Here is a 27,591-nt window from a genome sequence, read left to right as displayed (position 1 = left end):
CCTTATCATAGTTTTCCTTTTAAAAAAAAAAAAAAAAAAAGACAGGCTCCTCATTCTGTGCAAAGTTTTGATGGATTTGCATTTTAAAAACCGAGTCGGTCTGGCTCGAATGACTATTGTTGAGCGAAATGAATTCACAAATGTGTCGGAAAAGTAAAAAGGTTCCATTAGCGCCCAACAATCTCTAAATGAGCCAGTGTGTGATATTCTGACCTGACTTTTGCTGCGATATGTGACAGACGAGCAGAGGGGGGTAGTCAAAGGGTGAGTGAGAGTCAAATGTGTACGTGTGTGTGTGTGTGTGTGTGCATGTGTGTGTGTGCGCCTGCTAACCATTCAAGCGTTTTGCTGACTATGGAGTCACAATCACAATTGCTTACATAGCCTTGTGCAGAGGAAGGCCACGCATACCACAGCAAGTGCTGGTGACACACAGCGAGCGGGGGCAAAAACAGCCATTAGGTTATATTATCCCTGCCTCGACGCTCCAGTAAGAGGGTAAGAAGAAAAGAGGGATTCTGCCAGTTTTATATATATTTAGTAAACCTCGAATTAGCTTTGATATTAGCTGAGTCAGAAAGAGAGTGTATGGCACTGTGGGAGACCCTGGGAAAGCGGTGCATTTGGCCATATTTTTGTCGTTAAAAAGAAGAAAAAACATGCAGAAATGATAAGACTGGGCTATTACACCTCATACAACGTCACTAATGTTTCTGATTTAGTGGGTGAAGGGGAAATTATGAACACATTTGCTCTCAGTTGCCGGTGGTGAGGCCTTGCCCGTGTGCTCATTATCGGTCCTGGAAATGCAAAGTTACTGAGACGTTGGTGGGAAGAAGCGCGTCTCCCTCAGCGTCTGTTACCGTAATTAAGACCCGTCGCCCTGCCGAAGTGTGCTTACATTATTCAGCCTGCGTCCTCCCATGGGGCACTGCAGTGGCTCCCTCATTCTTACCACAGAAGAAGAACAGAGCTGGCACCTGCTACAGAACATGTCCCAGGGTGCTAGCTCATTTAGGGTTGTTAATGCCCACAACAAATGAATCAATCAATCAATCAATCTATCTATCTATCTATCTATCTATCTATCTATCTATCTATCTATCTATCTATCTATCTATCTATCTATCTATCTATCTATCTATCTATCTATCTATCTATCTATCTGTATAGGTGTACATGCTGTATGTGATGTTATTAGTCATTGTTTGTCATTGCCCTATATGTCACTGGGAATAAAAATAAGGGATGAAATCATTTTTCACCCCATGAAAGCATCCTGACATGTTAATATGACCATTTTCCCATCTACTGTATATGTATGTACAGGCGTGTAAGAGGCTGGAAGCTGGACAAACATTCCCAGTTGTCTCAGCTTCCTGAGGTATGTCCTGTACAAACACGTTGGGCAATGGAATAAGCTCTTTGCAAAGGGATTGAAGGTTCTTTCCTTGCCTTGTTTTCACTGAATATCCTTCACAAATATTATCAGCCTGGTGTCAGTAACATGTTTGGACGGGGGCCTGAAGGGATTCTATAGAAAAGTTCAGTTTATGGTAAAGTCATGGCGGTCATTCCTCAACCGCATTGATCGATTTCCTATCCACGCTGCTCCGACTCGCTCTCCTCCTCGTCTGTTAGGAACAAGTGTTTATTATTAGTGACACATTTAGCAGCTGATATAATTGCTGGTGTGCGTCTGTAATCATCTGTATCATCCGTAACTCTTTGGGAGCTACCCAGGAGCTAATCCAGATGCCACGAAGATCTTTGTTTTGCGACGCTGAGATAACCTCACACACGGATTCCGTCAGGAATGTTAAAAAAAAAGCATTGACAGAGGTTAGAGGAGGGTTGTGGGTTGAGAAAAGGGAGTGAAGTGAGGGAAAAGAGGCCCTCTCTGTGCTGTCAACCCCTTCAGTCTCAGGCTGGCCAAGAGCCACGTCGATGAGTGATGCTGCTCGGAGAAATGCACAGAACTAAATGGGATTTTTAGGGAATTTTGATTAATGCTCTGCAGCCTTTTTGCTTTTGAGGACATTCTCTTAAGTAGTCCTCAGCAACTTCATAGCTGTGAGGAAGGGTTGTTTAACATACAGGAAAGGGAAACATGAGCAGATCTTTTTATAGAATTGTTAATAACACAGTAGACAGTAGTGAAAACCGTAGCCTGAAGCTGCACACGCTGGCACAACCCAGAAGAACCAGGAAAATAAGAATATGTACGCATGAGGCACCTTCACAGTGGTGGAAAGTCAAATTATTTACAGTGGGAAAGGTCAAATAAACGGACACGAAAAAGGCAGCAAAGTCTCATATAAGGCCCCGTTCGCCGTGTTTTTAAACTAAATTAAACTTGCACCTCAGTCCAAAGTAGAATGAATCAACATTCTAGGAGTGAATGTCATCATCAGGTGTAACAGTGTTGCGGGAGCGGGCCGAGGCCTGAAAACCCAGAGATGGTCATGTTTTATTAAGCCTGATAATGCTGACTAATCTGCGGTTTGGGTTACACAGGCGCTTTGTGGGTAATTAGAGATCATGTCGTATGCCTGGCTTGCTGAAAAATCGCGCTCCACCCTAATCCCCTCCAGTCCGCCTTTCACCCGCTGCCTTCCGCCCCCCCCCCCCCCTTCCCCCTTCACTCTTCAGGCTTCCCAACGAGGCAGCTCAGTCGTAAATAAATAACCGAGCGTGGCGGCGTTACTCCAGGTAGCTCTTCGTCGCTGCTATAAGACACTTGGAAATGTGCGCATGTGCTCGGAACTGAATGAGAGGAAGTCACCAGTGGCGCTCTCTGTGGTTTGTTTTGTGGAACTTGTTAGATGAGTGACTAATGCCTGCTGGCAAGTGCCTCAGGTTTACTATTACCAAAACAATGGCACCTGATACGTAGCATCGTAGCCTTGGGCTGTTGCTTTCTTTTAAACCCTGAATGCTGACCGCTCTTTTATGCCTCTAACTCCGCCCGCCGGCACGCGAGGGAAATTCGCAACCGACACAGCAGTCCCCGCTTTCCTCGCACGTTGTCCACAGTCTTTCCAATTTAAGGATTTGGTCGTGATTTGGCCACATGTGAAGCATTAGCATCGCCGTCATCTTGGCTTCACCGGGGTTACCACGGCAACGGTATTAAACTTTCGGTTTGCGAATGCAGTGTTGCAGTGTGGCAGATCTATAGGTGTCTCCCACCACAAACTCAGGGAAGGGGCGAACATCTGACGAATGAATGAATGAATGAATGAATGAATGAACACACAGTCTTAAAACCTGTCGACAGGAAAAAGAAAATCCCCTTTATATGAAGAAAGTCGTAAAAACCACAGAAAAACATCGAGCAGCGTGTCTTTATCAGCCTCTTTATCTCTGCGTCTAGTCATAAACCATCTCCAGCCTGCACCATGATAAACATCACTCAACTGGGTCACGTGAGCGTATTGTCATGGACACCGTCTGCAAACATTAAACAGGACTTTTGCATGTGAATGCGCACGTTTGCACACTCACATTGAACTCATTAACCCTCCAGGACCTCTTCAGAGCAGGCCTGGACGAGGTGTGTGCCAGTTTGAAGGTTGATTAAGGCCCAGCGTGGCGCGCAGGGATGTGCTAGCGCTGCCATTTCGGAAACGTGCTTTCAAACTGCCTCTATAGGCCTCGCATTTGCATAAAAATGTATCAAAATGCAAAACTGAGGTGCATTCAAATGTTCAAGTATCTTGGTGATTACTGGCTGAGCTAAAAAAGGCTTTTAAGAGTCCAGGCAGCTAATAGCTGCTGGCTCTCACGCCTGTATAGTAGGTGTCTTTTTTATGGCTGTGAGGGAGACGAAAGAGGAGGCAGAAACCGAAGTTAGTAAGGTGGAGATGACGTCGAGTTTTTGGTTTGTTCTTTCTGATTAGGGATGAACTGATTGATTGTTGTTGATTTTAATGTGTTATCACAGCAATTATCAGTGCATTTCTCAATAAGACTGATGTGATAATGAAGAGTTGGGCGATGAAAAGGGTTAATTTCACCTGGTTTTGTGAGATCAGGACCTTAAAAAAAGATGAAATGATGTTTGAGCTGTTGTATTTTTAGTATCTGGACCCCCTTCTGCTATAAGCAATACTGCCAAATTAGCATAAAACAGTGTATTAGACTTGCAGTAATACACACTAAACATCACGCCTGAAATCAGAGATTTTTAATATGTTAACTGATATCTTGTCTGTAATTCATGGGAAAAACATGCAGATATGTGGGGTCACTCTCTCTCACACACACACACACATACACACACATACACAATGCAGCTTCAAGGCATTTCATTTCCTCTCCTCCTATGACAACATCCGAATATAATGGAACATGGTGTCATGTGACAAGAGCAAGAACACGGGGCGATCAAATCGCTCTCTGTGTCTCTCTCTTCAGCTTGAAGGGCAGAACGGTCGTTTGTTACATAAACTGCTGTTGGTTCAATCACAGAAAAATGTGCAATGTGTCCTTGTTATTTGAGAGCAAAAAACTTTTCTATTTGTGCTCCTTCGGGACTTTCTCTTCCGTTTTTGCTCGTTAATAAGTGTTAAACAGCCCAACGGTTCGTGTAAAAGCCAGCTTGAGCATCAGATGTTGCCGCTGCTGTTCCTGGTACCTGGATGCTGTCCCAAAGGTGCGACACACACAGACTGTTATTTTAGTACTTTTCCAGGTCGAGGCCACAGAAACGAAGATGTATTATACAATGTTGAGCTGATCCAAACTGCACCGCTTTGAGTAAACACACCTATAAGTAGCTCCCCTCAACACAATTCTAATCACCTGTGCACTCCAGGAAGTGACAATAGGTACCAGCTAACAGGTCGGCGGTGAACAAAAAAATGGCACGTCCCAAGAAATGGAGTCATCGGAGCAGATGTTCACATGCGACCGCCACTGCAGGTACTCACCGTCTGCTCCGGCGCGGCGCTGCCTCACACGTTTCAGGCGCGTCTCTAATTAAGTCATCTAGGAGCCGTGAGCTGAGACCAATTTGCTGCTAATTGTCCCAAGTTTTAATTTCTAATGGAATAAGGGCCAGAGGGAACGCTGTCTAATGAGATGCATTTACTCGATAGAGAGTGTGTGTGTGTGTGTATGTGTGTGTGTGTGTTTACTGTGAGTGTTGAACAGACAAGCGAAAATGAGTCAAGCCCGATGTTGCCTCCCGTTCTGTTACCTCGTTTCCTTCAAAAAGTCCAGCACTCTGGTTCCACCTGACTTAGCGAAAGGTGAGTTCACGCACGACAAACGTGGAGTTTGGAGCTCTGGGAGGAGTGACAGAAGCATTGATTGGGGTGAGGATGGGCCTTTAGCCCAGCCGGTGCCCCCTCCTCCTAATAAGTGCTGGGCAGAGGCGATTCCTCCGACAGCGAGAGGTGCGTTTACCCTTCGCCGCTGCAGTTATTGCTGGGAGAGCGCGGCTGCAGACTGGAACGGGAAAGGTTGTTTACATAGCCTCGGGTGTGTTTGTGTCAGGATTTAGATTCCAGCCATTTCAACATTCAAATAAATCAGTTTAGACTTCTGAGGACAAGTAAACCATGAAGAAGAAGAAGCGGGCCAGCTGTATTTAAAATGGTGAGGTGCTCTTATCTGTGCAGCGCGAGCAATTTTGTTTTCAATTATTGCAAGCAAAGGAAGCAGGGGTCAAAGGTCACGAAGCACATGTGTTTCAGTGCATCGGCCGCGTCTGTTTATCTTCACCGTGAGTGATTGCTTCAGCCGTGTTTGCGTTACAGTGTGTGTATTATTGCACTCCATTTGGTATTAACCACACACACATACGCGCCCACATACACACACGCACTGGGCACCACTTATCCGAAGAGGCGCTACGCAAACAACAACTTCGGAGCCGAAAAAAGACTTCTTTTTTTTTTTAAAAACCAACAAAAAAGCGCGTCAGCGTCGCACAAGACGCGCGACTTCGCCAGCGTTTCAAACACTTTGGCGTCGGGGAATCTTAATTTTTCTACCTTATCGCTCGTGAGTGGAGTTTGCTTTCGCGGCTGGCTCAAGGCCCTTCCTCTTATTGTTTCAATATGTCAGAGCATTGTTTGAATGAGGTCACCCATTACCGACGTGGCCCGGGGCCAGCTCGACTTCAGCTGATTTAATTGAATCTACGACATGAGTCAAATTCAAACAAGCAGAGACTGCTTCGCCGTGACAGCCTCATTACTCCACATTAAGAACTCATTCCAGAATGGTTTGTGACTCTGCGCCTGACAAATGCCGAAAAGGGATGAAATCCAATAAGCGACTGTACTTTTGGGAAGACTACTGCACTTCTGTATGTGCGTGAGAGGGCGGAAACCCGACACTTGTGCTGTTTTGTGTAAATGACGGCGGGTGCCTCCTGGGTTAAAGCGCCGCCGCGCTCGTCATCGGCTGTAATGGAATGACATTTCCCTGTTTAGATGGAGTTTTTTGCCCGAGCGTTACAGATTCAACCTGCTTTGTCACCAAGGGGAGGGGGGAGAAAAATAAGAATGCTGCTCCCCCCCCCCTTCCCAACCAAATAACGATGTCTTGGTGACGTCTGAGGCCGGACCAACAAAGGAATCCTTTTCATTTCAGGGTCACATACCGCAAGACGTGATACGAGGCAGAATCCGTATTCCCGGCATCTCGGCCTTGTTTCATCAGCTCACCCCTGAATTTCTCAATTAAGCATACATTCTTTAAGTCCAAGCGTGCCAGCCCCCCCCACCCCCCCACCCCCACCCCCTCACCGGGGAAGGAAACGTGGAGGCTGTGCAGGCTGCGGAGAGGAGATATGGCAGTGTTTGCTCAGGGCTAGGTATCGGGCACCAAAAACAAACATGGCCGCCCTTAATGAGCCTGTTTGCCTGCCAAAGGTAAAGACAGCTGTTGTCTCTCAGCACAATGAAGCAGGCCCCAGCGCCGCTGAGAACACAGCAGCTCCCACGTCCCCATAGTAACTCCCACCGCGTGTGGACTCAAGAGGGAACTTATTATGTCCTCTTTCCAGAAAAGTAGTGAGCAGAATCGACAGCACACGTCGGGAAGGTCCATGAAATGCGCAGGTTTGTTAAATCTTGTCCTCAGAGTGCTAAATGTGACGCTGGCGTGTGGGAGTGCGAGACGGCTGTGCGGGGAGGGGACACGTTTGACTTAGACAAAACACCAGCGGGCGCGCGTGGAGAGCGCGAGAGGTCGGACACTTTCTTTGCATTTGTCTTTGGCCGAAGGAGAAAAAGAATCGCCTCCGGCAAAGAAAAGCGCGTTTTCTCTGACATGACTTAAAACAATGGGGCCGTACCTGCGAAAAGGAATCAGCGCAGGCGGCTCTCGGCGCTAATTTTAGAGTTAAGAACAAGAGCGAGGCGACTGTGGGTAAGAGATCGAACATTAAAGGTCCGATTGTGTTTTAAAACAGGGTGACCCCCCCCACACGCTGCTTTCCTGCCTTTGTTTACAGTACAGTCTGGGCTTTTGTGTGCACTTATGAACTACGACACAGTAAAATGACAGTAAGTGAAAAATGTCTCCCAGGACTAAACACAGAGGACACCTCTGCCGCCGTTATCACGATCATCTGCTGCTCGAATGTTGCCAAAAGAGTCCAAGTCGTTCCAGCCCAACGAAGAGCGCGGCGGACGCGAGCAAATGTAACCGGAGCCAAAGTTAAACACTGGACGTCATCTGTAAACATTTCTGCCTGAGTCACATCAGATAGACTTAAGTATGCACTGGTGGTTTCTGAACAATAAAGACAACCATTCCCAGGACCGCTGGACCTCTGATCCTCAAGCAAATATCACACTAAAAACAAACATATCAGTCAAAAAGACCGTCCATAGTATGTTTAGAAATGTAAATCTACGCCCCTCTGTTGCCTGGATTGCGTGTTTTTACAGCTATGTTGCTCCTGGATATGTATTTACATTTAAAATTTGATGTTGTAGGAGTTTTTTTAGGTTGTATTTTTTTCCCCAGCAAATCCTTAAATTCCTTCCCATCCTGGATTTTCTTTATGAATTGATTGGCTTGCGTTCACTTAATGGGTGTAATGGGATTAAAGGGCCAGTTCAGACTAAAATAACACGGTTCGCTGCGCTGAGCATCTGGGTCGCGATTTAGCAAGTTTGCAAAACACGTGAAAGCAGGTGCACGAGATGTGTCACGGATCACTTTCTAAAAGTGTGTAAACTGTTCTTGACACAAAACACTAGTTGCTCGGTCAGAAAGTTCCCACCTCCAACGTGCAACTGCCCTGTTACACGTGCAAACGTATCAATCAAACCCTTTTATTTCAAAACCGTTGTGATGCATTGAATGAATTTTACTTTCAGCATCCTGAAGGTAGAGTGATGTTTATTATTTGTCCTTTTATCCCTAAAAATAGATCCTTTAGCATGTTTGGTTACTTGCTAACAAGGGCAGACAGAAGGTGTTGGCAACTAGCTACCCTCCTCTCATCACACTCATGATTCAGCGGATCTCATCATCACCATTTCCAAGTTTTGCTCGGTCGTGAGCAGCAGCTCCTCGCGCGTGCTGAGCTCGGCACATTCTGCTTCCTTTTGCCTCTGTGATTCAACTCTAAGGACAAGTCATCGCGGGACGCTCCTCGCCGTGTCCGGGCTGATGCTCCCGTCCGTGTTTACGCCGCGCTGCGATAAGAGAAAATTGGGCCGCGTTTCGGTCGGTCTTCACTTTTTATCGTCTCAGTTTAAACTGCATTCCTGCTTGTTAGGGTAGAAAAGGCCCGGAGGCAGACGGTTGATCCTTCTCCACGCCGCCTCTCGGCATCAGGTCGTCCCTTTTTTTGTTCACTCTGAAGAACCATCGGGTAAAAGTAACGAGCCCGGTCTTAATAAAGCTTATTACATTATGGTGATAATGAAGCTGCAGTCTGGGAATAGATGCAGAGTCTTATTTTTGCAGAGGCACCACTCACTTTGTCAGAGGCCAGGAGGATGTTTGGTTTATTTCAACCTCCCTGGATGGAGCTGAGGAGCTACTCTGCCTCTCATTTGTCCCGTAGTCAAAGACGGAGCTGTTAGATGATCTCACTCCCTTTTGTCTATTTATTTACAGCATCAACTTCTCTTTTTAGTGCTGCTCAGTTTCCCCTGCGTGCAAAGCTGTTGGCAACTTTTTTTCTTTATTTAAAAAAAAAACTCTTTTGCAGGACCTTTCAATTAAATGGCTCGGTGAGAACATTTGTCTTCGTGCAAGGCAACAGGAAATGGTCGAGCGCATCAGATGCGTTCGCCGTCTCTGCTCTTTTAAGTCGGCGATACCCATTTCCTCCATCTGAGGTGTTTGCGTTTGCAGCGTGCAGCTTCCTCACAGTCGTTTTTCTGTTTCGCTGCAGGTCAGCTGGCTGTTTTCCGACGGTGTTGCGTTCAAGGTGGCCAACTTTCTCCTCCACCGGGGCTAAAAGTGCACTAGTCACAGATTATTACTTAATACCCTTTGCTAGTTGTTGGTTGAGAATAAAAAGGCAATTATCTTAATAGGATACGGAGCATAATGACGGAATTAAACGAGTGTGACAGACAGACAAAAGGCCCGCTCTGTCATCGCCTTAGCCCAGCTTTGCTCATTAGAATTAATCTGGCCTGATTAAAAATGCAAATGGCTCAAAGACACTGACAGAGTTTACATGTTTTTATAAAATTTAACTGATTTAATTACATGGAAAATGAAATGGTGGGAAGTGCGATTAAATGCCCCCCCCACACCCGCGTCCTCACCCTCCTGTCAGTCGCTACAGAGAGATGAATATTCTCTCATGCCAAGAAGACAAGGTAATGAGATTAGCCGCTCTTCCTCCCGCTCTTTCTCTTTTTTCATCTCTGCCTCTCGGAGGCCGTCGGTGTGGTTCATCGAAGCAGGGAGACGGTTTTTTATTGTTGTAATCGCTTGGAACATTTTGGTCTGGGTCTCAGAAGCACCTACTCTATTGTGTGGGCCGAGAGCCTCGCTAAAATTTAAAGAGTTTCCACCTACAGTACATCTTTTCAGACTCGCACTGTATATGATTTTAGCTGGGGGGGGAACATGTTCTGATTATTCCTGCTGTTGTTTTTCATCCTTGAACAAGCATACATCCAGAGACATCGGCACCGAGGGAGGATCAGAGGTCCTCGCAGACAGATTTAATTACTTTATATTGAATATATGAATATTTCTACCGTTCTTTCGCAAACAGAAGCCATTTCTTTATTTTTCAAGCAGCCAAATGTTTCCGATCAGTCAGCCAGTGGGACACAATGACCTGTTGGAGGCTCTGTTTGCAACCTTTTCGTTGATTTAAGTGGCGACTGACTGGTTTTTACATGCTGAAACGCGCTTGGTGTTTTTGCACCTTTCAGCCGCGGACGCGAGAGCGTGTTGTGGACATCCTGTTTGGGGGGGAGGAAATTGATTTTGTACATAGTGTGAAGTAACAAAGCAACTGCTGGTTTGGGGTTTTTTTTGTGTTTTTTTTTTTACACGTTTTCATTTTGTCAGTATCTTATGGAACTTTTTCTGTATTTTCGCTCTGCAGGTCATGACAAAAAGTTAGCAGCGTGCGCTAATATAAATGTATTTAGCGGTTTTTCTCTCTTTTCTCTGTCTCTGCCTGCCGCCATCAGGAGCAGCACTGATCCTTTTCAGCCACAACAGGCTTTGACACTGTGAACGCACCGTTGAGAATAAGCTACAAAGCTTTCAGCTCGTATAAAGAAATAAATAAACGCCGTTTATTTTTGCAGCGGGAAGACGCACAGCGCTAAAACTTTGCGTTGACAGGCCAGGATCAATTCCAACTGTGCGTCCTGCACATCAGCAGGCATGTGTTGAAATGGAAAGTATGCTATTGATCTGTGTGCATTAGCGCTGTACTGTAACATAAGCAGCGAGCGGCAGAACAAAAGCGGCACTGTGCGTCACGCCGGAGGAGAGCCGCGCCACAAAGTGGACATTTAACCTCCTCCAATCTATTGGCATTCTATTGTTTATCATTTCAAGTCCACGTGTGTGTTTTTCTTTCATGAAAGAATCTCACCCGCCTGCATCTGGAGCTAATTTTGGTTGGCTTGAAACACACAAGCCTAATATACCATTTGGCTCCGCAGAGAGAATGTTTAATGTGGAGGAGTTGGGCATTAAAGTCCCTTTGTCGGAGACACTTGGTAGCAGAGTAGTGAGCCCTCTCATTAGCCTGTGAAGAACACATCCTGGCTACTATTTTCTCCACCTCTCATACTTCCCCTCTGGGGACGGAAACACAATTACTTCATTGTGCAGCATGGCACGGTTCATCACATACTGTACATTTCTGCGAGAGGAAAGAGGGAGCACTGTGTTGGGACGTATGGCTTCGTGATGAATATCTTTGGGAGGCTGGGGTCAAAGATCGGCGCGGGGTCTGCTCCGGGGCACAGAATGAATGGGCTGTCGTGTGGAGATCAGCTTAACACATTGTCAACAACGGGCAGCGTCTGTTAGCGTCATAATCCCAGAGACCTGGACGAAGGCAAGACGCTTTTCCCTAATCGGGTGTGATTAAAGGCTGATTTTACTTAAAACCGAGACATCCTCTGCGATGCGTTGTGTTAAATATATAGAGGAAATTGCCTGTTTATTCATGAAGGAGGGAGCATTACCACAGGAAGACACAATAGCAAAAGAGCAAGCGAGGCGGTTAGCGAGACAGCGCCAGGACCTTTGCAGCAATTGCATCGTTCAACTGTAGACCTGTAACAGCGGTGACAGGAAACATCGTGGTGACAAAGAAAACCCCGAGATGCCACAGAGAAGGGTAAATATAGGCCGCACGAGAGGAGAGTCAGCAACGGTGGAACATCAATGCTCAGCGCCGGGGGCTTTCTGCTGCAGGGCCCAAACTGGAAACCTCACTCCGTCTTGATGTTAGATGTTAGTTTCTTCTTCATTCCTTCCCTGAGAATCGGCCTCTGTTGTTTCTAATTTACGGCCAGCGTCGCCGGCAGCTGCCAGCTTTGTCCCATCGCCACCTCCAGCATGTTGCAAACCTCAGAGCAGAGCAGCGCCGCCCATACTTGAGCCACTGAGGCCAAAAACCTTGTCGTGGGTGTCGGTGCAGATTTAGAGGTGCCGCGCTCGGTGTGTGAAACACTTGGTAGCCTGTTGTAGTAAACAATGCTTTTAATTTTTCCTGAAGCTGAAGCTGATCCCGCTGAGCTCACAATTTGCAGCCGACTCTAAGTTTTACCTTAATCTCTGAAGAAGAAGGGAGGAAAAGTTAAAGCGAGGGAAATTTGCAGCGGGAAAACATCTGGGTCCCCTAAAATAATGACAGAATGGAGGCGAGGGTTTTTTTTCAAGTGGGTGGCTACGAAAAGTATGTGATGACCACAAGAAGCAGCGCTGTAGAGGGAAAACCATGAATTCATTTCCTAGAAAACAGCTCTGTATGTGGAGAAAGTTTACCAGAACAACACTGAGCAGAGATAATTCCTGAAAGAGGGGGCGGCTGAGCAAGAACAGGTGGCACGAGAATCGATGTTTTTGAAAAAGGAGCGTTATGATTGGATTTAGTAGCTGTATAAATGACCTTAATTCATCCATTTTCTGGTAACTGCTGCGGGAGTCTATCGGCTACCTGTTAACATTAATTTAACCTTGGAGAGGTCCTTATTTGCTCAAACACACACCGAAGGTCGTTTAGAGCCACCCTGTTGATGGTCGAACTAAGTTATTCAATGTTGGGCTGCAAAATAAAATCATTTCTTTCTTTCAGCGACTGTAATTTGGGTTAGAAATTGTCATAAAGTAACTTCAGTACATTGCTGGTAAATAGCATTCCAACAGTGAGGATATTAAACCACCAACCAAACCTAACATATTCAAATTCTTTATTAAAAAAATCCCTAATTTGTCAATTAGAGCACGCTCAAGACACCCAAATACAGTTGATTTAAACGACGCCAGAGCCATTCATTTCCCCGAACTGAGCTCCGCCTACTCAGAATCTATAGATTTTTCAATTCATTTCGACAAAAAATGTCTAGAATCTGATTTTTGGAAACATTAAATAGATCATCAACTAAGTCTTAAACAAAAGAGGTCCTAGAACAAACCCTTGTGGCAGCGAGCGCCCTAAAAAACATTAATCTGAATACATTTATGTAAGAAAAAGAACTTAAGTGAGCATTCAGTAGTATTCTAAGGGGTTTCTTTTAAGTAAAAAAAAAGCTTTGTAACTGTACTAGGTATAATTATTACAAGGACAGCTTGGTTTGGACATAAAAAAGAATGTGTTTTATGAAATTGTACTGTCCCCTTTCAAATAAACAAAGATCAAATAAATAAAAGGGGTGTTGAGGCGCGTGATATTTCTGTCAGCATAGCAGACATTTATACTAACGGCCATGACTGCTTGCTTCAGACTCATATTAGGCCACAACCTCAAATGTGCCGCCTGTCATAAGGAAAAATCAAAGTTTGACCTGCGTGAATCCCCCTGAATTATTCCCAACATTCGGGCTCTGACGGCTCAGTCCGGATCTGCATCCAGCCCTCGTGGGATGGAAAAATGGCGCCTGCCCAGGCCTCGCCCTCCTGGGTATTCCAGTTCACTCATCTGGGCAGCTCATTAAAGGCTAATTACCTGTAATTAGCAAATCATGTCGCTTTAATGAAGATGTTGAAAGCTGCCGGAGCCAGAAGGACTGGTCTTAATTCTGACTGATGCTGGAGATTAGCGGAGGAGAGGAATTCAATATAGATGGACACCTTAATGTGGTATTAACCTTATTTTTTCTCTGCTGGCCACCTTAGCAGTGTTACACTGTTAATCTAGAGGCGCAGAGTCAGCACTTGGCTGTGTGTTACGCAGCAGGCTAACGGGCTGATGATGACGACGGTGACGAAGCTGTTGCGTGTATGTGTTACTGTAATGTACTCTGTGTGAGTGTGTGCGTGTGTGTGTGTGTGTTCCCTGGCGGTGCGGTGACTGTTTAATCCGGCCCGGTGGCACGCCGCTGGCCCGGCTAATCACAGTGTGTCTGTAGGAGTTCGCTGAGCCATGGGTGCACGCCGCCGCTAACAGCGCCTGACAGACTCATTAGAGAGACCTGGCACTGAGCTAGCAAGACACACACACACTCTGAAACACACACACACACACACACACACACAGTGGGAAAGCCACTCAGATGCAAAGACATTTGGATATTCCACAATTAAACACCTCTGCTTCTCCCCCCCTTCTCCCATTTACACACACACACACACACACGTACGCGTGCACGTGGCTGATGGTGAGAACAAGGCTGACGGTGACCCCTCACAGTTGTAGGCCAAACACGAGAACGGGGAGAGCATCTGCGGAAAAAAAGGAGGGGGGGGGCTTGATGCAGCCACACTTCCTCTCATCCAACAGCTGTATTTACACAGGCAAATGCTGCTTTCTCAGGTTAATTGCCTGCAGTCAGGAGATCATCTGCACCCTGTTGACAGCCTGAAGAGGATAAAAATCAGCACGATAAGGGTTTATTGAACTGGTGCTCCATTTACGGTCCATTTAAAGTTGCACTTTTCAACATTTTCACCCATTTTTGGTGGCGCTTTTGTTTTATTTTCCAAGCATCGAAACCTCAATCATCAAAATAAAAAAAATAACAATAAAAAAATCTTAATTACGTGTGGTTAGCTGAGTTGGGGAAAGAGCTGCTCCGGACAGAGAGGCTGAGAGCGTCTCTGTGGAAACATTAGGTTCGGCTGAATAACAGGTGAATGCAAAGCAGGTCAGCGCATAGTCAAGTATAGGCCTGCCAGCTGTTCCCTCCCTCTGCTCTGTCATCGCCGCACAATGGCCACACACACACACACACACACACGGGTATGAGCGTGCGTGTACACACACACATGTTGTCCTTTTAGCTGTGTTTCTCGTTGCCAGCTCGTGAAACATTTATTCAGCTGCTAAATACCCTCCTGTACAGCCCGCGAGGCAACTTTCCGTCCCCTTCAAAGTGGACAAAGTTGAGTCGACGGACATTTTTTAAAGTGCTGCTGTTGCAGCCGCCGCGCGTCAGGCGTCCATGAGGGTGTCACCCAACGCCAGGAGACACCGAAACGGGTCCAGTTTAAAACCGGGCGGTAAGATGCGTGGCTGGCGTCAGTGCCCCCCTCCCCCGCTCGCCCCAACTGTCCGTCATCATGACAACTTTTCCCGACAACCTTGTTTCACCTTAGCTTATTCTCTGGGTGCACCCGTAAAGGGCGAAATTTCTCTGATTCTCTGCTTTTTCTCTCTTCATCATTGATGTGCGTCATTTCCTCCCCCCACCCCACCCCCACCCCCTCCCTCTCTCCAACACAAGGCTGTGACATTGAGGGAATGTGATGTGATGTATTGTAGTGAAGTGAATAATGTATTCTGTGAGGATTGTAGAGAGCACGTAGAGCAGATGGCAGCAGGTTGATCTTGAGCGTGTGTGTGTGTGTGTGTGTGTGCGTGTATGTGTGCGTGCGTGCCCATGTGTGTGTGTTTTAATGATGATAGTGTGTATATGTGTATCTTGTGTGTACTCGCCCTGAATGGGGGAGGGGAGGGGAGAGAGGGCGTGAGGAGAAGGGTGGGGGGAGGGGAATGGGGGTTGGTTTGTATGTGGGCCTATGAGATCCTCCTTTGTGAGATAAAACATGCAAATTGTGGACTATTTTAATGCATTTTTTTCCTACCAGAGCCCCCAAGCCTTAATCCCTAAAGCAGTCGAAATGAAAATAGTATATGTTTTCTTTCAAAGTCTCCCTCCCTCCCTGCTTTTTTAGTCCCTGATAGGACTTTACAACCACCAGCTGTCTAGGAAAACACGATCCTTAGCGCAGAAATTTCTCTGTGCCGCAGTTACGGCTGAAGACGGATGATTGTATCCAGATTGCGTCAAGCTTTTTAAGCCCAAAACAATGCGTCTGAGTGAGCGCTGGTAAAAATGTCCATCACCCAAACGAGGCTCGATGCTCGTCTCGATGCGGAAGGACATATAAGTTATGCGCATTCATAAATGCGCGCGCGTGCTAAGGGGCGATGCCCCGGATTACAGAACTACAGCAACTTTATATGTCTCTTTCCATGTTTGTTTGTGCATTCTGTACACGTTAAATATGCCCAAGAAATCACAATTTGTGTTAGTTTGTTGGTGGGTTGATAACAAAAATGGAGTACCGCATGGCACTGAGCTGGGCCCAGGAGGGATTTTTGTCAAAACAGTAATATGTGGTTTGGTCAAAATGCTCTTAAATGGCAGAAAAATGTGTTGCACTATTATTCCGTCACTTTTGCTGGCAAATGTATATATGAAGTAAGTATTAACTTAAAAGTGGGCTGTAGTCATGCTGTATCTCAGTGTTTGCGTTGCTTCAAAAACCTCCTGCTAATTTCCATTCTGCTGTCCTTGATGTGTCCTGCAGTAGCGTTAGAATAACAAAAACCATCCCATTATATCTCGCTTCTATGCCGACGATGCACAAACGTAGGAAAGTGAGGAACACAGCCAGTGATTTCCTTCTCCAGTGAATCAGTTGATGTCAGGAGGATTTTCTCGTCTTCTGAAGGCTGCTTTAGAGCACAAGAAACAGAAACAAGAAAAAAAAAAGCTTTTACAGTCTTGTCTATTTTAGATCAGGGACAGTGAGCATAATGGAATAAATGTATTTAAGTATTTGAGCGGGCTGATTTGGCCTCGCTGGGATGGTTGATATTGTGCTTGAGAAGAATTGCGCCCAAGGCGATTCATTAGCGGTAAATAATTGAGCAGCTCGGATAGTGCTAAGGTGAAATGTCTGTTATTATTTTATGGAGTTTGTGTTTTAAGGGCTTTCCAGTTTAGAATATTAAAAATGCACAAGCCTTTCCTCAAATTACTCACTCGAAAGATTCACAACGGCCGCCGACGATTAGCAATTTATCTGCTGTTATTTTCGAGCTTTGAAAAATATTCCGCTCCTGCAAGATTAATTCTGTTGTGGCTTCTGGGACTGGTTATTTAGTGTAACAGGCTTTTACTCTGTGTTAATGCTTATTTACCTGATTGAGACATGTGAAGTATGTCAGCACTGTGCTGCACGTCGTGCAGGTTTGCTGTTTTTCCACTTGCACCATTGTTTTTATTTATTTATTTTATTTATTTTCTTCTAAATGAAGAGAGAATATGCACAGGTGTGGGTTCGGTCACCTTGACCTCGATTCTAACCCTTCATCTGAGGGCCAAGAGACTGGGCACAGGGGACTTAGTTAACTTGCAGATAACCTAGCATGAAGACAGCAATGCTAACTGTGTCACCACTTGTCCCCATGCAGCAGGGGGTTGGGGGGAGGGGGTAACTGAGCTTCCAACCGGGTCTGAGGCTTGTTAGTACTATGAATAACACTGTTTTATCCATAGATCTTCCAGCAGCAGTCTGCGAGGCTAATAAACAGTTTACCTTGAATCATCGGACAAGTTTAAATGTGCTAATATTATACAACAATATAATACAACTCTCTGTGTTGTCACCTTTACACTCTGGTTTTCCTGTGATGCAGCTGAGGTTTTTTTTTTAATTAAACATCTTTTCACCCCCACTCACCGCCAAACAAATTGGACATCTGAAAACCTCACGGCATTGTCTGCAGGATAAATGAGCAGTGGGTTCAGCCCACGGTCTGTGGTCTGCACTCGAGGACAGATGTCCACAGAATAAATTGCGAGATGTTTACCGCTGGAATAAAAGGATCAGCTTTTCATCTCCGGGACGAAATACTGTCAGCGGTGGCCGGGGTTGTCCCTGTAACAGCAGGTGGCGCTACGCAATAGTTTTTGTTTTATGCTTCGAACAAACATGATCCAGAGTCACCGGGTGGCTCGTGTGACTGAACCGTGGACGGGGTCATTTTTATTTGCTTGTCTCGGGAGATGGTGCGCTCTAGATGCACCCTTTAGTCTCCAGCCCACTGACTCAGCGCTGGTCCCCAGCCCACCCCCCCTCGCGTATGTGCTTAATGTGTGTAAGAGACAAGGGAGGTGGGCACAGGGAGGAGGCGTGTTCGGGGCTCATGTCAGCTCATTAACCTCCATTCTTCTCCTCGCCGTGTAAGTTTCATGTTGCCACTCCTCCCCTTGTACACGCGTGCTGGGCGTGGGGGCGTGGGGGGGAAGCAGATGACGGGGCATTTAGGAGAGAGGCGGTGGGTTTGGGATTGACATGTTCCTTTTGCCCTGGTTGAACCCCGTAAAACTAAAGTCCTGCCATCTTGTTTTCTTCCCCACTTTTGTTGTTTCTGTCTCTCCTCTTTCTCTCCCTGCTGTCTCTCTCTAACCACAGGCCCGCTACAGTGTGGGTGAACGAGGGGTTAGGCTCCACACTGCGCCCCCTGCAGGCATCAATCCAGCTAGGAAAAGACTGCCCATTGCTGTGGTGAGATACAGTAGCAAAGCCCCTGACTGGTGTCACCCTCATCTCTCACCCTTAAAATTTCATTTAAAAAGAGGGACCTCAGGGTCCTGATCCAGGCCCACTGGTTTATTTAATGAGCGGCGCGTTGCTGATAACAGAAAATGGTTTCTTTTTTAAAGTTTTAATAAAGAAACCAAGGCATACTAAAAGGAATTTAATTTTACAATATGCTTAAATACTCTTGAGCTGCATGTTGTTTCCATTAATAATTTGATTGAAAATACTTTTGAATATAAAGAAAAGGATAGAATGTTTTAAAAGCTTGATAGAATCCAGACATAAAACTGCTTGTTGCAGTCTGATAATAGATAAAGAAATAAACCCTCCATCGGCTTTCACTCTTTTAAAGTTCATATGTTCAGTTGTTCCAAACAAGCCTCTCGAGCTTCTTCACATTGACCCCTCCTCATCTTTTCTACACCCTTAACTGCAACATTTCTTTAAAAAAAGTACTTCACACATGGCAAATCAGATGTATCAACTTTTTCTGTTGCTTCTTTTCCATTTCTCATCTTTTTTCCAATATCAGCTGATTTTTTTTGACCTTCACATTTATTCTATTATCATTTCCTTTTGAAACCGAACCTCTCGCTGCCTCAACCACAACGTTAACAACTGTAAGAATTATGCTAAGTGTAAAAGATTGATAGATACTATAAAAACAATACTATAAAAATGTTTCCTGTGCTTATAATGATTTATTTTAGTTGCTGCAAAAACTTTCTGTTCTTCTACCTTTGCACTTTTGTACTTGATTCTGAGAGCAGAAGATCACAATACGATAACCAATTATATGCTAGAGGAAACCAGAGTTGGTTTTTTTCCCCTTCTTGCTGCAGTTATCTGATGCTGCGGTGAGCAGAGGCAAAGGGCCGGGCTGATGTGACATTCACTCTGCCCTTTATCTGCTCTCATCATTGTTTACTCCAAAGTGCCTTGCTCTGCAACCTGTCTTAAGGCACGTTTACTGTACAGACAAACGTTTTTCTCTGCACACACACGCGCGCGCGCACACACACACACACACACGCACGCACACACATGCAGACCAACCCATCGCGTACTTCCTCAAAGTTGACCAGGTGGCGTGTGTGTCAGGTCGATCCGTGGGAGAGCTGCTTACAGCGGCTTTGTTGTTGCCTGACTCGCTGCTGCTCCTGCTGGGGAGGGCTGCTAATTGCAGGCGTTGCTAAGTTGGCATCCCAGCGTTGGTTACAGGCGGACTGCTGAAGGCCACCCCAGCAGAATGAGGAAGGCCTCTGGGATGGTTTTTATGTTTTTCCTTTAGAATCCTTTAATCCAGGATCCACCTGGGAACGCCAGCTCTCAGGTTTTTATATGCCGACCTCGTTTAGCACTGAACTCACATCCACTTTTCCTTCTCAATTCCAAAAGTTTGTTGTGATATAAATGTGCGCCGCTGCTCCAGACGCTCTCCTAAACTGTCGACTTTCTGCCAGTTTTCCATCAGACGTCGCCGTTGATTTTGAGAAAGAATGAAGACATAGTGAGGACTTAAATAAAGCAAATCTCGAAAGCCCCACAATCAGCCTGCATCCACCAAAATCTTTGTTAGTCATGTGAACAGCAAAACCCTAAATTTATTCCTATTATTTTGAACTGTCTTTTATTGTGTCACAGGTTCCAGAACTTTGTCTGAGTTTGTCAGAGCTTCCATAGATGGTCTAACTTATCATCCAGTTACAATCAAAAAAAGAAAAGCAATAAAAGCAGCTGAGCATCAATGTTTAGTAGCATTGTTATTAAACCCTACGTTGGCCGAAGGATGACATTTCAAGCTTATATTAAGGCAGCAGATTCATGTCTGTGACAGCCATCGGTTACCAAGCAACCCCCTTCATTTGGACCAATGTTACTTACTTTTTAATGTACACATAGCATTTCTTGGAGTCGTTCCATTACACTGCATAAACCTTCTCTTTTTGGCCTTGCAAATACTTTTTACCAAGAAGTCACAGCAGCGTTCCCTTCCACCGCCTGTTCACTGGGGCCGTCTCATGTTTCTTCCACATTTTTAAACCTTTTGGTACTGTACACTCATGCAGCGCCATGATCACGGCTGCACTGTGAGCTCACAATAAGAGCGTCTGGATGCTAAAAATACTGAGGGCTGTGATTGCTGTCAGAAGAGTGTCGGTTATCGTCTGTGCCCATCGCCGTTAAGATTTTTATCCTGTTGTGAACAGAGAATTCACAATGGAAACTTAACCACACACCACCCCACCTGGCTCCCCCCCTCCACACACACACACACGCGCGTGCGCACACACACACACACGAGCAGGAGCCTCTCCTTTATCTCCCCTCCCATCTTTGGTGTTGACTGTTGCTGCTGTTATGCGGTCGCTCCAGCGCAACAGAAAGTCGGCCTGCTTCTTTATTTTTACACATCACTCAGAGCCGGAAGCGGTTTGGAACACACGTCATGTGTTGTGCGGGGAGGGGGGGCGGGGGAGGGGGGGCATATTTTTCTGTGCGTTCCTGATGGGAACGGCGCCGTGTGTGTGTTGTTTGGCTGCGGAACGCTTCACACCTAATCCCAGCCAGCAGAGACGAGCTCATTAGTCTTAAGCTGATGGATTGCATTGTTGTTGACAGTGAAGCGAAACATTTCTCCGACACAAGAACCTAAAGAGAGAATGCCGACTTTTAACACTCTTCAAGCAGTCATTTGAGGAAATTCCCTGGCAGGGACTCATGTCCAATTCCTCTAATTAAGCACTTCCCAGAATGGCACCAGGCCAGCTAATTCCAAGCAGAATTCCTTCCAAACCCAACTGCGCTGCACGCGCCTCATCGATACTTATTTCCTGGGGGAACGCGTGGTCAGAGGTCTGCATACGACAATAAAGGACGGAGTGGTTAAAGCTGAGGATGCATAAGACGAAGGGTCTGGACGACGGGACCGCCCGCGCCCAGTGTGTTTGGGCGTGTGTCGGGTAAGGGGAGGTCAAACTCTTACACCAAGGAAGAGGCCCTGTTTCCCTTATCTAACGGCAGCAGAGCGTGTGTCGCCATGGCTGCGGGCTGCTCTTTTCTATGGGCCTGGTGTGTGTTTATTGTTCACTCAGGGTGTGGCGCAACATTACTTGTGTTCCTGTAGTTCCTCTGTATCGCTCACATAATAGCTGTGCATTCTACAATACCCTCTTTTCTTCTTGGTCGCACACGCGCGCGCCTTCTGTCCGTCTGTCCCTCCGGCCGTCCACCTTCCAGCCTTTCAACTAAACGTTGAACCAGCTGGTTCCGGGTCGAGGCAGCATCGGGATTCAGCAGAACGTCACTGCCCGGGTTCGTCAGGTCTTAATTGAACAGAGGACGGGGGAGCGAGACGCAGAAGAACTAAAGAGGGGGAGGATGAGGGAGAGGAATGTTCAAACAGGCATACATATTGCATGAGCCCACCCCACCCAGGCCTACCTCCACCACCACCTCCACCACCACCTCCACCACCACACCCCGTTTTCTTCCCAGAATGGCTGTGTACTGTTCTGGGGTTATTAATTCCGCTCGGTGAGAGGATTATTTTTAGAGACTTGCCTCACCGGCAGGGGCTTTTAGAGTCACAAGTATTGTACTTTTCTGCTCAGATTCTTTTAAGGATTGAAAAAAAGTTCTGAAAGTTTTTTTCACGGGGTTCTCCGGTACGGAACACAAACCGGTTCATTTTTTTTTTGCAATTTACTCTGGATTTAATGGTTAGTCAGAAGGTTAAAATGGTTCCAAATGTAGCTGAAATGGTTAATAAAGGGGAAGTAAGAGCATGGCCACTTCCAGAGGGTGTTTTATTATTAATGCCCGAGCCTATACGCACAATCTAAACACTCCTGCCGGTCGAAACAGAGTTTCGTCTATTGCAATTTGCCATCATGTCTTGCAGCAAAGGAAGAAAATCTGACTGTTTACACTTTATAAAGTTAAAATGCTGATCTGCAGGCATGATAAAGTCTTTTTCCGTGGCGAGACATTGCTGTAAGCACATTTTCCAGCGCCGGCGACGCCCTCTCTGACATTCTTTTGAAAAAAATCTCAAACAACTCGATCATATTTGTGGTTGATTCCGCTTTATCCGACTATTGTTGATATTGTTTTGCTTACTTTTAAAGGAAGCTATCTTTTAAAATCTCACATTTGTTTTTTTTCTCTAATGACTGGAAAGTTGTGGCATTACACGGGCACAACAGCCTTTCATCCCCCACCCCGCCGCCCACTCACCCACCCACCCCACCTCTTCAAAACCAGATGTTGCCTCAGAGGCTCTATGATGAGCTCGTAGCAACCGTCCATCAATCACAATCAATCCCTGGCAGAAGTCTGTAATTTGGCTTCCACAGTTAACCGTCGCGCCGAGATGAAAAGGTTCCGCCATGGCGGTGCACCATTAGCGTAAATATTCTGCGTTTTCCTCGCGCGTGCTAGTTAGCATTGCTTCTACCTCGCGGCTTCATTATTTCTTGAACCCCTCGTCTTTGTCTGCGATAGCACCTCGTTTCTGACCCACTTCTGCGGCTCCTTCTGTCCCTCACTCTCCCTTCTCTTCCCTCATCCTCTTTCCTCCGTCCTGTTTCTTCCCCACCTCATTTTCCTCCTGCCTGGGCTCGTTTATTCATTGTCTTTTTTCATTCATTGCCTCCATTCCTTTAGTCCCCCCCCCTTACTCTCCTCATCTTTCCCTCTTATCTGCGCATTCTTTTTTTCTCTCAATTTGTCTCTCTTCCACTGCCTTTTATTATTCCTCTCTCTTCCCCCTGCTCTCTATCGCTCTTCTGCACATATTTATTCCTCTCTCCCAGCACCACATGTGTCACGGAGGGAAACATTGCGAGCAGCGGTCCCTGCTGAACAATTACCATGCAAAGCAATCCAAATAGAGATGTTTGCCGAAAACAACATGTGTGTAATTACTGCTTAATGAGGCCCTTGTCTCAGGCAGAATGCCCAATTAGGCTGCCGATGAGGAAGTGATGCCAGGGCCCGGCAAAGAAGGAGAGGGAGAGAGGAGGATTGAGAACATGGAGGGGGGGGGGGGGGGGGGGGGGCATGAAGGGAGATGGAAGGGAAGGGGCAGAGAAAAATGAGCCAGGGAGCGAAGTGGAAGATGGAGCAGGATGGAAGGGGAAGAACAGGGAAAGATGATGTGTGCTGTAAATGTGGAGTCATGGCAGAGCGGGTAGCACCGAGCAGGAGGAGAAATTGGCATTTTAAGTGGGAGAATGAGGTAAGGTAAAACTGGGGTGGGGGTGGGTGGGGGGTGTTGCGCCATACTGTAGAGGGAGCCATGTTGAAGCACAAAATGGCTGACCTTTGCAGCCGTGCTGTGCTGTTGGGAGCTTCAACGCAGCGTTTGAGGCTTGGAACCAAAGATGGTCGACCTGCACGCGGCATCGCCCCGCACTCGACTCGATGGTCAACCATGTGACTTTGTAGAATGAAACGACCTTTCCCCCAGATTTATAGGCAGAATCTTGAGGCCTGCCTTGCTTCTTCACTTTTAAGTTTAGGTCCGAACAAAACTCTATTAAAATCCCCTCTGGCCTGCGTGCGATGACCTACAGGTGACAGTTAATCTGAATCTGCGTCATTAAAAATTCGTGTTGGCAAAACAGGACAAAAGTCGTCTCTCCTTCACGAAGGGCTCCTCTTTTACCGGAGAGTATCTTAGGGACGGTCTCTAAATGGCTTTACATCAGCGGCGAAATCAAAAGAGGATTTCTGTGAAATGAAATTGCTCGGCTAAGCGAAGACAAGAGGCTTTCGTGTGAGCAGAGAGGAGAGTTTATTGTAGATGTGTCACCAAGGTCAACATCACTCGGGCCCACTGAGTGAGTGCCAGTCACTTCTGGCTGTCAGGTGACAGACGCCGCCACGCTCCGTTAAATAAATTACCGCACCTCCAGCGTGGAGCGTTGCGCAATTAGCCCGGCGTTGGGTTCGGCTTGCTTGCAGGCGCCTACGCGGGGCTTCCACGTTAATCATGTGAGGTGTGAACAGTGTCGTTTTGGTTCTGGCGTCTGCGGCTGAATGTAAATGCAATCATTAGGATAACCACGCGAATCCTCACAAGGGCGTCCATGATATGCATCGTTAACCGTGCGTCGCCCCAAGGCGGCCGCACGCTCCCTTAGCCTTTTTCCTCCCATAATTTACAGTAATTTCTCTTTCTCGCCATTTGCTCATGTTTAGCCGCTTCTGCTTTTTCCTGTCTGGGAGTGTGGATATTAGATTTCACCCCCCTCAGGAATTCTGTCCATTTCCTTTAGGCTGCTCAGTTAGCGTTGTTTCTGAGCACGATCGGGCAGCCATGTTCATCAGGCACATTTATTTTCCAGCGTCTGTGTATTGTCCTCCATCAGCAGGAGGGCGCCCATATCTTCCTGGTCCTGCTCAAGGTTTCTCCCTGTTAAAAGGGAGTTTTTCACTGTTGCCTGCTTGTTGCTTTCTAGCTAAAGTTGGAGTGATCTGAAATAATGAGGAGGACATCTCAGACCGTCCTAAATCCCTTTGGGCCTCGCTGTGTAAGGGACCCTCTCTGGGTGGACCGGAGCACCTTGTTTTGTTTTCGCCGGAGTCAAAACACAGCACATTTTTGGAGGAGGGGGGGGGGTTGGCGTCAGCCGAAGGCGAGCAAACGGAGAGCCGCATCCCAAGCTCAACCGGTGACCTGGAGTCGTTTCCCATCGCACACGGGGGTGTCAGGGGTCATTTGTTGTTACATGAGTCATAACCCAGTGTCAAAGCGTGTTTTGGCACCTGCAGCAAGTGATCTTTCAATGCCCGATTAATCCTTGAGACACCGCAAGGCCTCACACACACACACACACACACACACACGCACACAAACACAGAAGAGAGCCCAGCGGGAAAAGCCTGTCTCTCATCACTGTGCTCGTGCAGCCTAATTACCGCCCCACTTACGAGCAGTAATTACCCACGCTGCCACGCCACCACGAGGTTTAACCAAAGTGACAAAGTCATTAGTCTCCCAGTTCAGGCCACCCGTAAAGAGCGTTCCCCCCTCCGCCACCCCTCCCAGCCTCCCCCCATTATTTCCCCTCACACCTCCTTTAATGTTGCAGATAGTTTAATTCTGCTCTCTGTTTCCGTCCACAGTTTGATGGTGACAACATGTACATGAATGACAGCAACCAAGAGTTTCGGACTCCGGCCCAGGTAAGCACAGCCTGTTCACACCAACGCTTGTAGACGAGTACAGATAAATGTCTGCTAACCCGGAGGGCAAAGAGGTCCGGTGCTGCAGCTGAAAATAAAAGAAAAATAGAGGGATTTAAGTGGTGAATCACTTTTTAGCTGTCGGGAAAAATAATTTATTTCTTAGATTTTGCTGGCTGAGTGTCGCAGAGCGTTGAACTGTATGATTCAGGTACCTTTTAAATCTAGGTGTGTCCAGAACTCGGGTGGCTCCTGTGACTCCAGTGGTTTGTAGACACTTTTGTTTAAAAAAGGAGCGTTAAATAAATAGTTTATAATGCAAAAGTGATACATTGTGGCAAACCGGCAAGATTTTTTTAAATGTTTCACGCCGACCTAAACAAAAACAAACAAAATTTACACATTTAAGTTAGCAGTTCGCTAAGATCATTCTCACAATGTGCGCTAAATACATTTCTTTTTTCTGGGACAGCATCGACATTCAGATAAACAACAGATTTGCACTCAGCGGAATCCTTGTTTTCAGCTGAAATATTAAAAAAAAAGTTTGATGCTTTGATCTTGTTGATTGTGCATCTAGCTTCATGAGAACACATCCATGATGTTCGGCCTCTTGTGCTTAGTGGGGGGAAAAAAGCCCTTAATTCCCCATAAACCACAGCACAACATGTGCCCTTTCATCCAAAGCACATTAGCATACGTAGCATACTATATATCTTTTACATTAGAGGGATTACGCCATCAAGTCCAGCGGAGTTGTTACAACGTTAAACAGGTCGCTCACAAATAAATGCTTCCACAGTTCCGGGATCGTTTAACCCCACTGTCACACTGTCACAGAGGCAGACAGGCGCGCCGCTGAGCGCTCTCAGCTGCGTGGTGAGAACACATGGTTGGACATATGGCACAGTTTGGAGCCCCGGCATTTGCCGATCCAGCGCCGAGGCCCTCGAGTTCTGACTAAATGCTGTGAGCTGGAAGCTCCCAGTCAATTAGCACCAGATTCTGGAGAGGAGTCACAGGACGAGGCCAGAAGGCTGAGAGCGAGACACACACACAAACACACACACACTTATACACACACACACTTACACACACACACACTAGCATAAATATGCGTGTGTAAGTGACACATTCTGTCATTCTGTGGACAAGTTGACACATTGTTTCACTCCAATGACATCATGACCAGGAAGGATCGCTTATTAAATTATTTCCTAAAACAATATCCTTTTAAATCCCCAAAATGTGAACGGAAATCACCATTTCGTGGCCAACACGCTGTGTTTTTGCCCATTAGCGCTCGAACGTGTGTGACCTTTCCCCACCGTTCCTTTGATGTCCAGACTCCCTGACCCCTAATGAGGAGCCCTAAAAGACGCCACAGACTGCCAGGCCCATTGTCATTAGCCACCGTCACTGATCTGCCCTAATTACGTCACTTTGCTTGGGTTCACGGGTTTGGGATAAACAGGATAAGTGTCCGGCTTTGAAGCCGCGCTGCCGCAGCGGTCGTGTGTCCATCACGCGCGCTGCAGGTTTGCTCTGTAGGGTCAACAAACAGCTTCTTAGCAGCTAAGGCAATTTGGGCTTTTCAAAACATGTCAGCTGCGGTTGACGCTCCGTCGGCGCTGTCAAATAGAAGCTTTGCTCACCACTTCTGGAGCGATCGCTCATTGGGCCTTTTTTTATTAAATAGTTTTGGCTCTAAAGACGCTCTGCGGTCTGCTGTGTTGTTTTAAAGCTGAAAGACTGTTTAACCTCAATGTAGCCATCCGTTGCTACCCATTAGCGCTGATTTTTACAGAGCAGCATTTTACAGTCAGCTTGTACACATTGTCTCATAATGTCCTTTGATGCAGCGTTCCTTATCCGTGATAATAATGGGCATTAATGGGACACAGGCCAGAAACTTGCTACAGCTAACCT

At 46.4% G+C, this 27,591-nt stretch overlaps 1 protein-coding gene across 3 annotated transcripts in view; it reads left to right on the top strand.

Annotated features, from left to right (window-relative positions):
• LOC130529898 (thymocyte selection-associated high mobility group box protein TOX-like) overlaps window positions 1-27,591 on the top strand; it is a 55,758-nt gene that overhangs the window by 4,072 nt on the left and 24,095 nt on the right. For 2 of the 3 annotated variants that reach the window (XM_057040578.1, XM_057040577.1), the window contains exons 2-3: window positions 18,340-18,432; window positions 25,603-25,662. In XM_057040578.1, coding sequence (XP_056896558.1) covers window positions 18,340-18,432; window positions 25,603-25,662 — 153 coding nt within the window. The remainder of the gene's footprint in view (window positions 1-18,339; window positions 18,433-25,602; window positions 25,663-27,591) is intronic. The other variant, XM_057040579.1, reaches the window with a different exon arrangement.

Source organism: Takifugu flavidus, chromosome 8 (assembly GCF_003711565.1).
Source record: "Takifugu flavidus isolate HTHZ2018 chromosome 8, ASM371156v2, whole genome shotgun sequence".
In the NCBI taxonomy this organism is placed as follows: domain Eukaryota; kingdom Metazoa; phylum Chordata; class Actinopteri; order Tetraodontiformes; family Tetraodontidae; genus Takifugu; species Takifugu flavidus.
The sequence above is the reverse complement of the archived record's forward strand: the minus strand, read 5'-3'. Positions and strand labels throughout refer to the sequence as shown.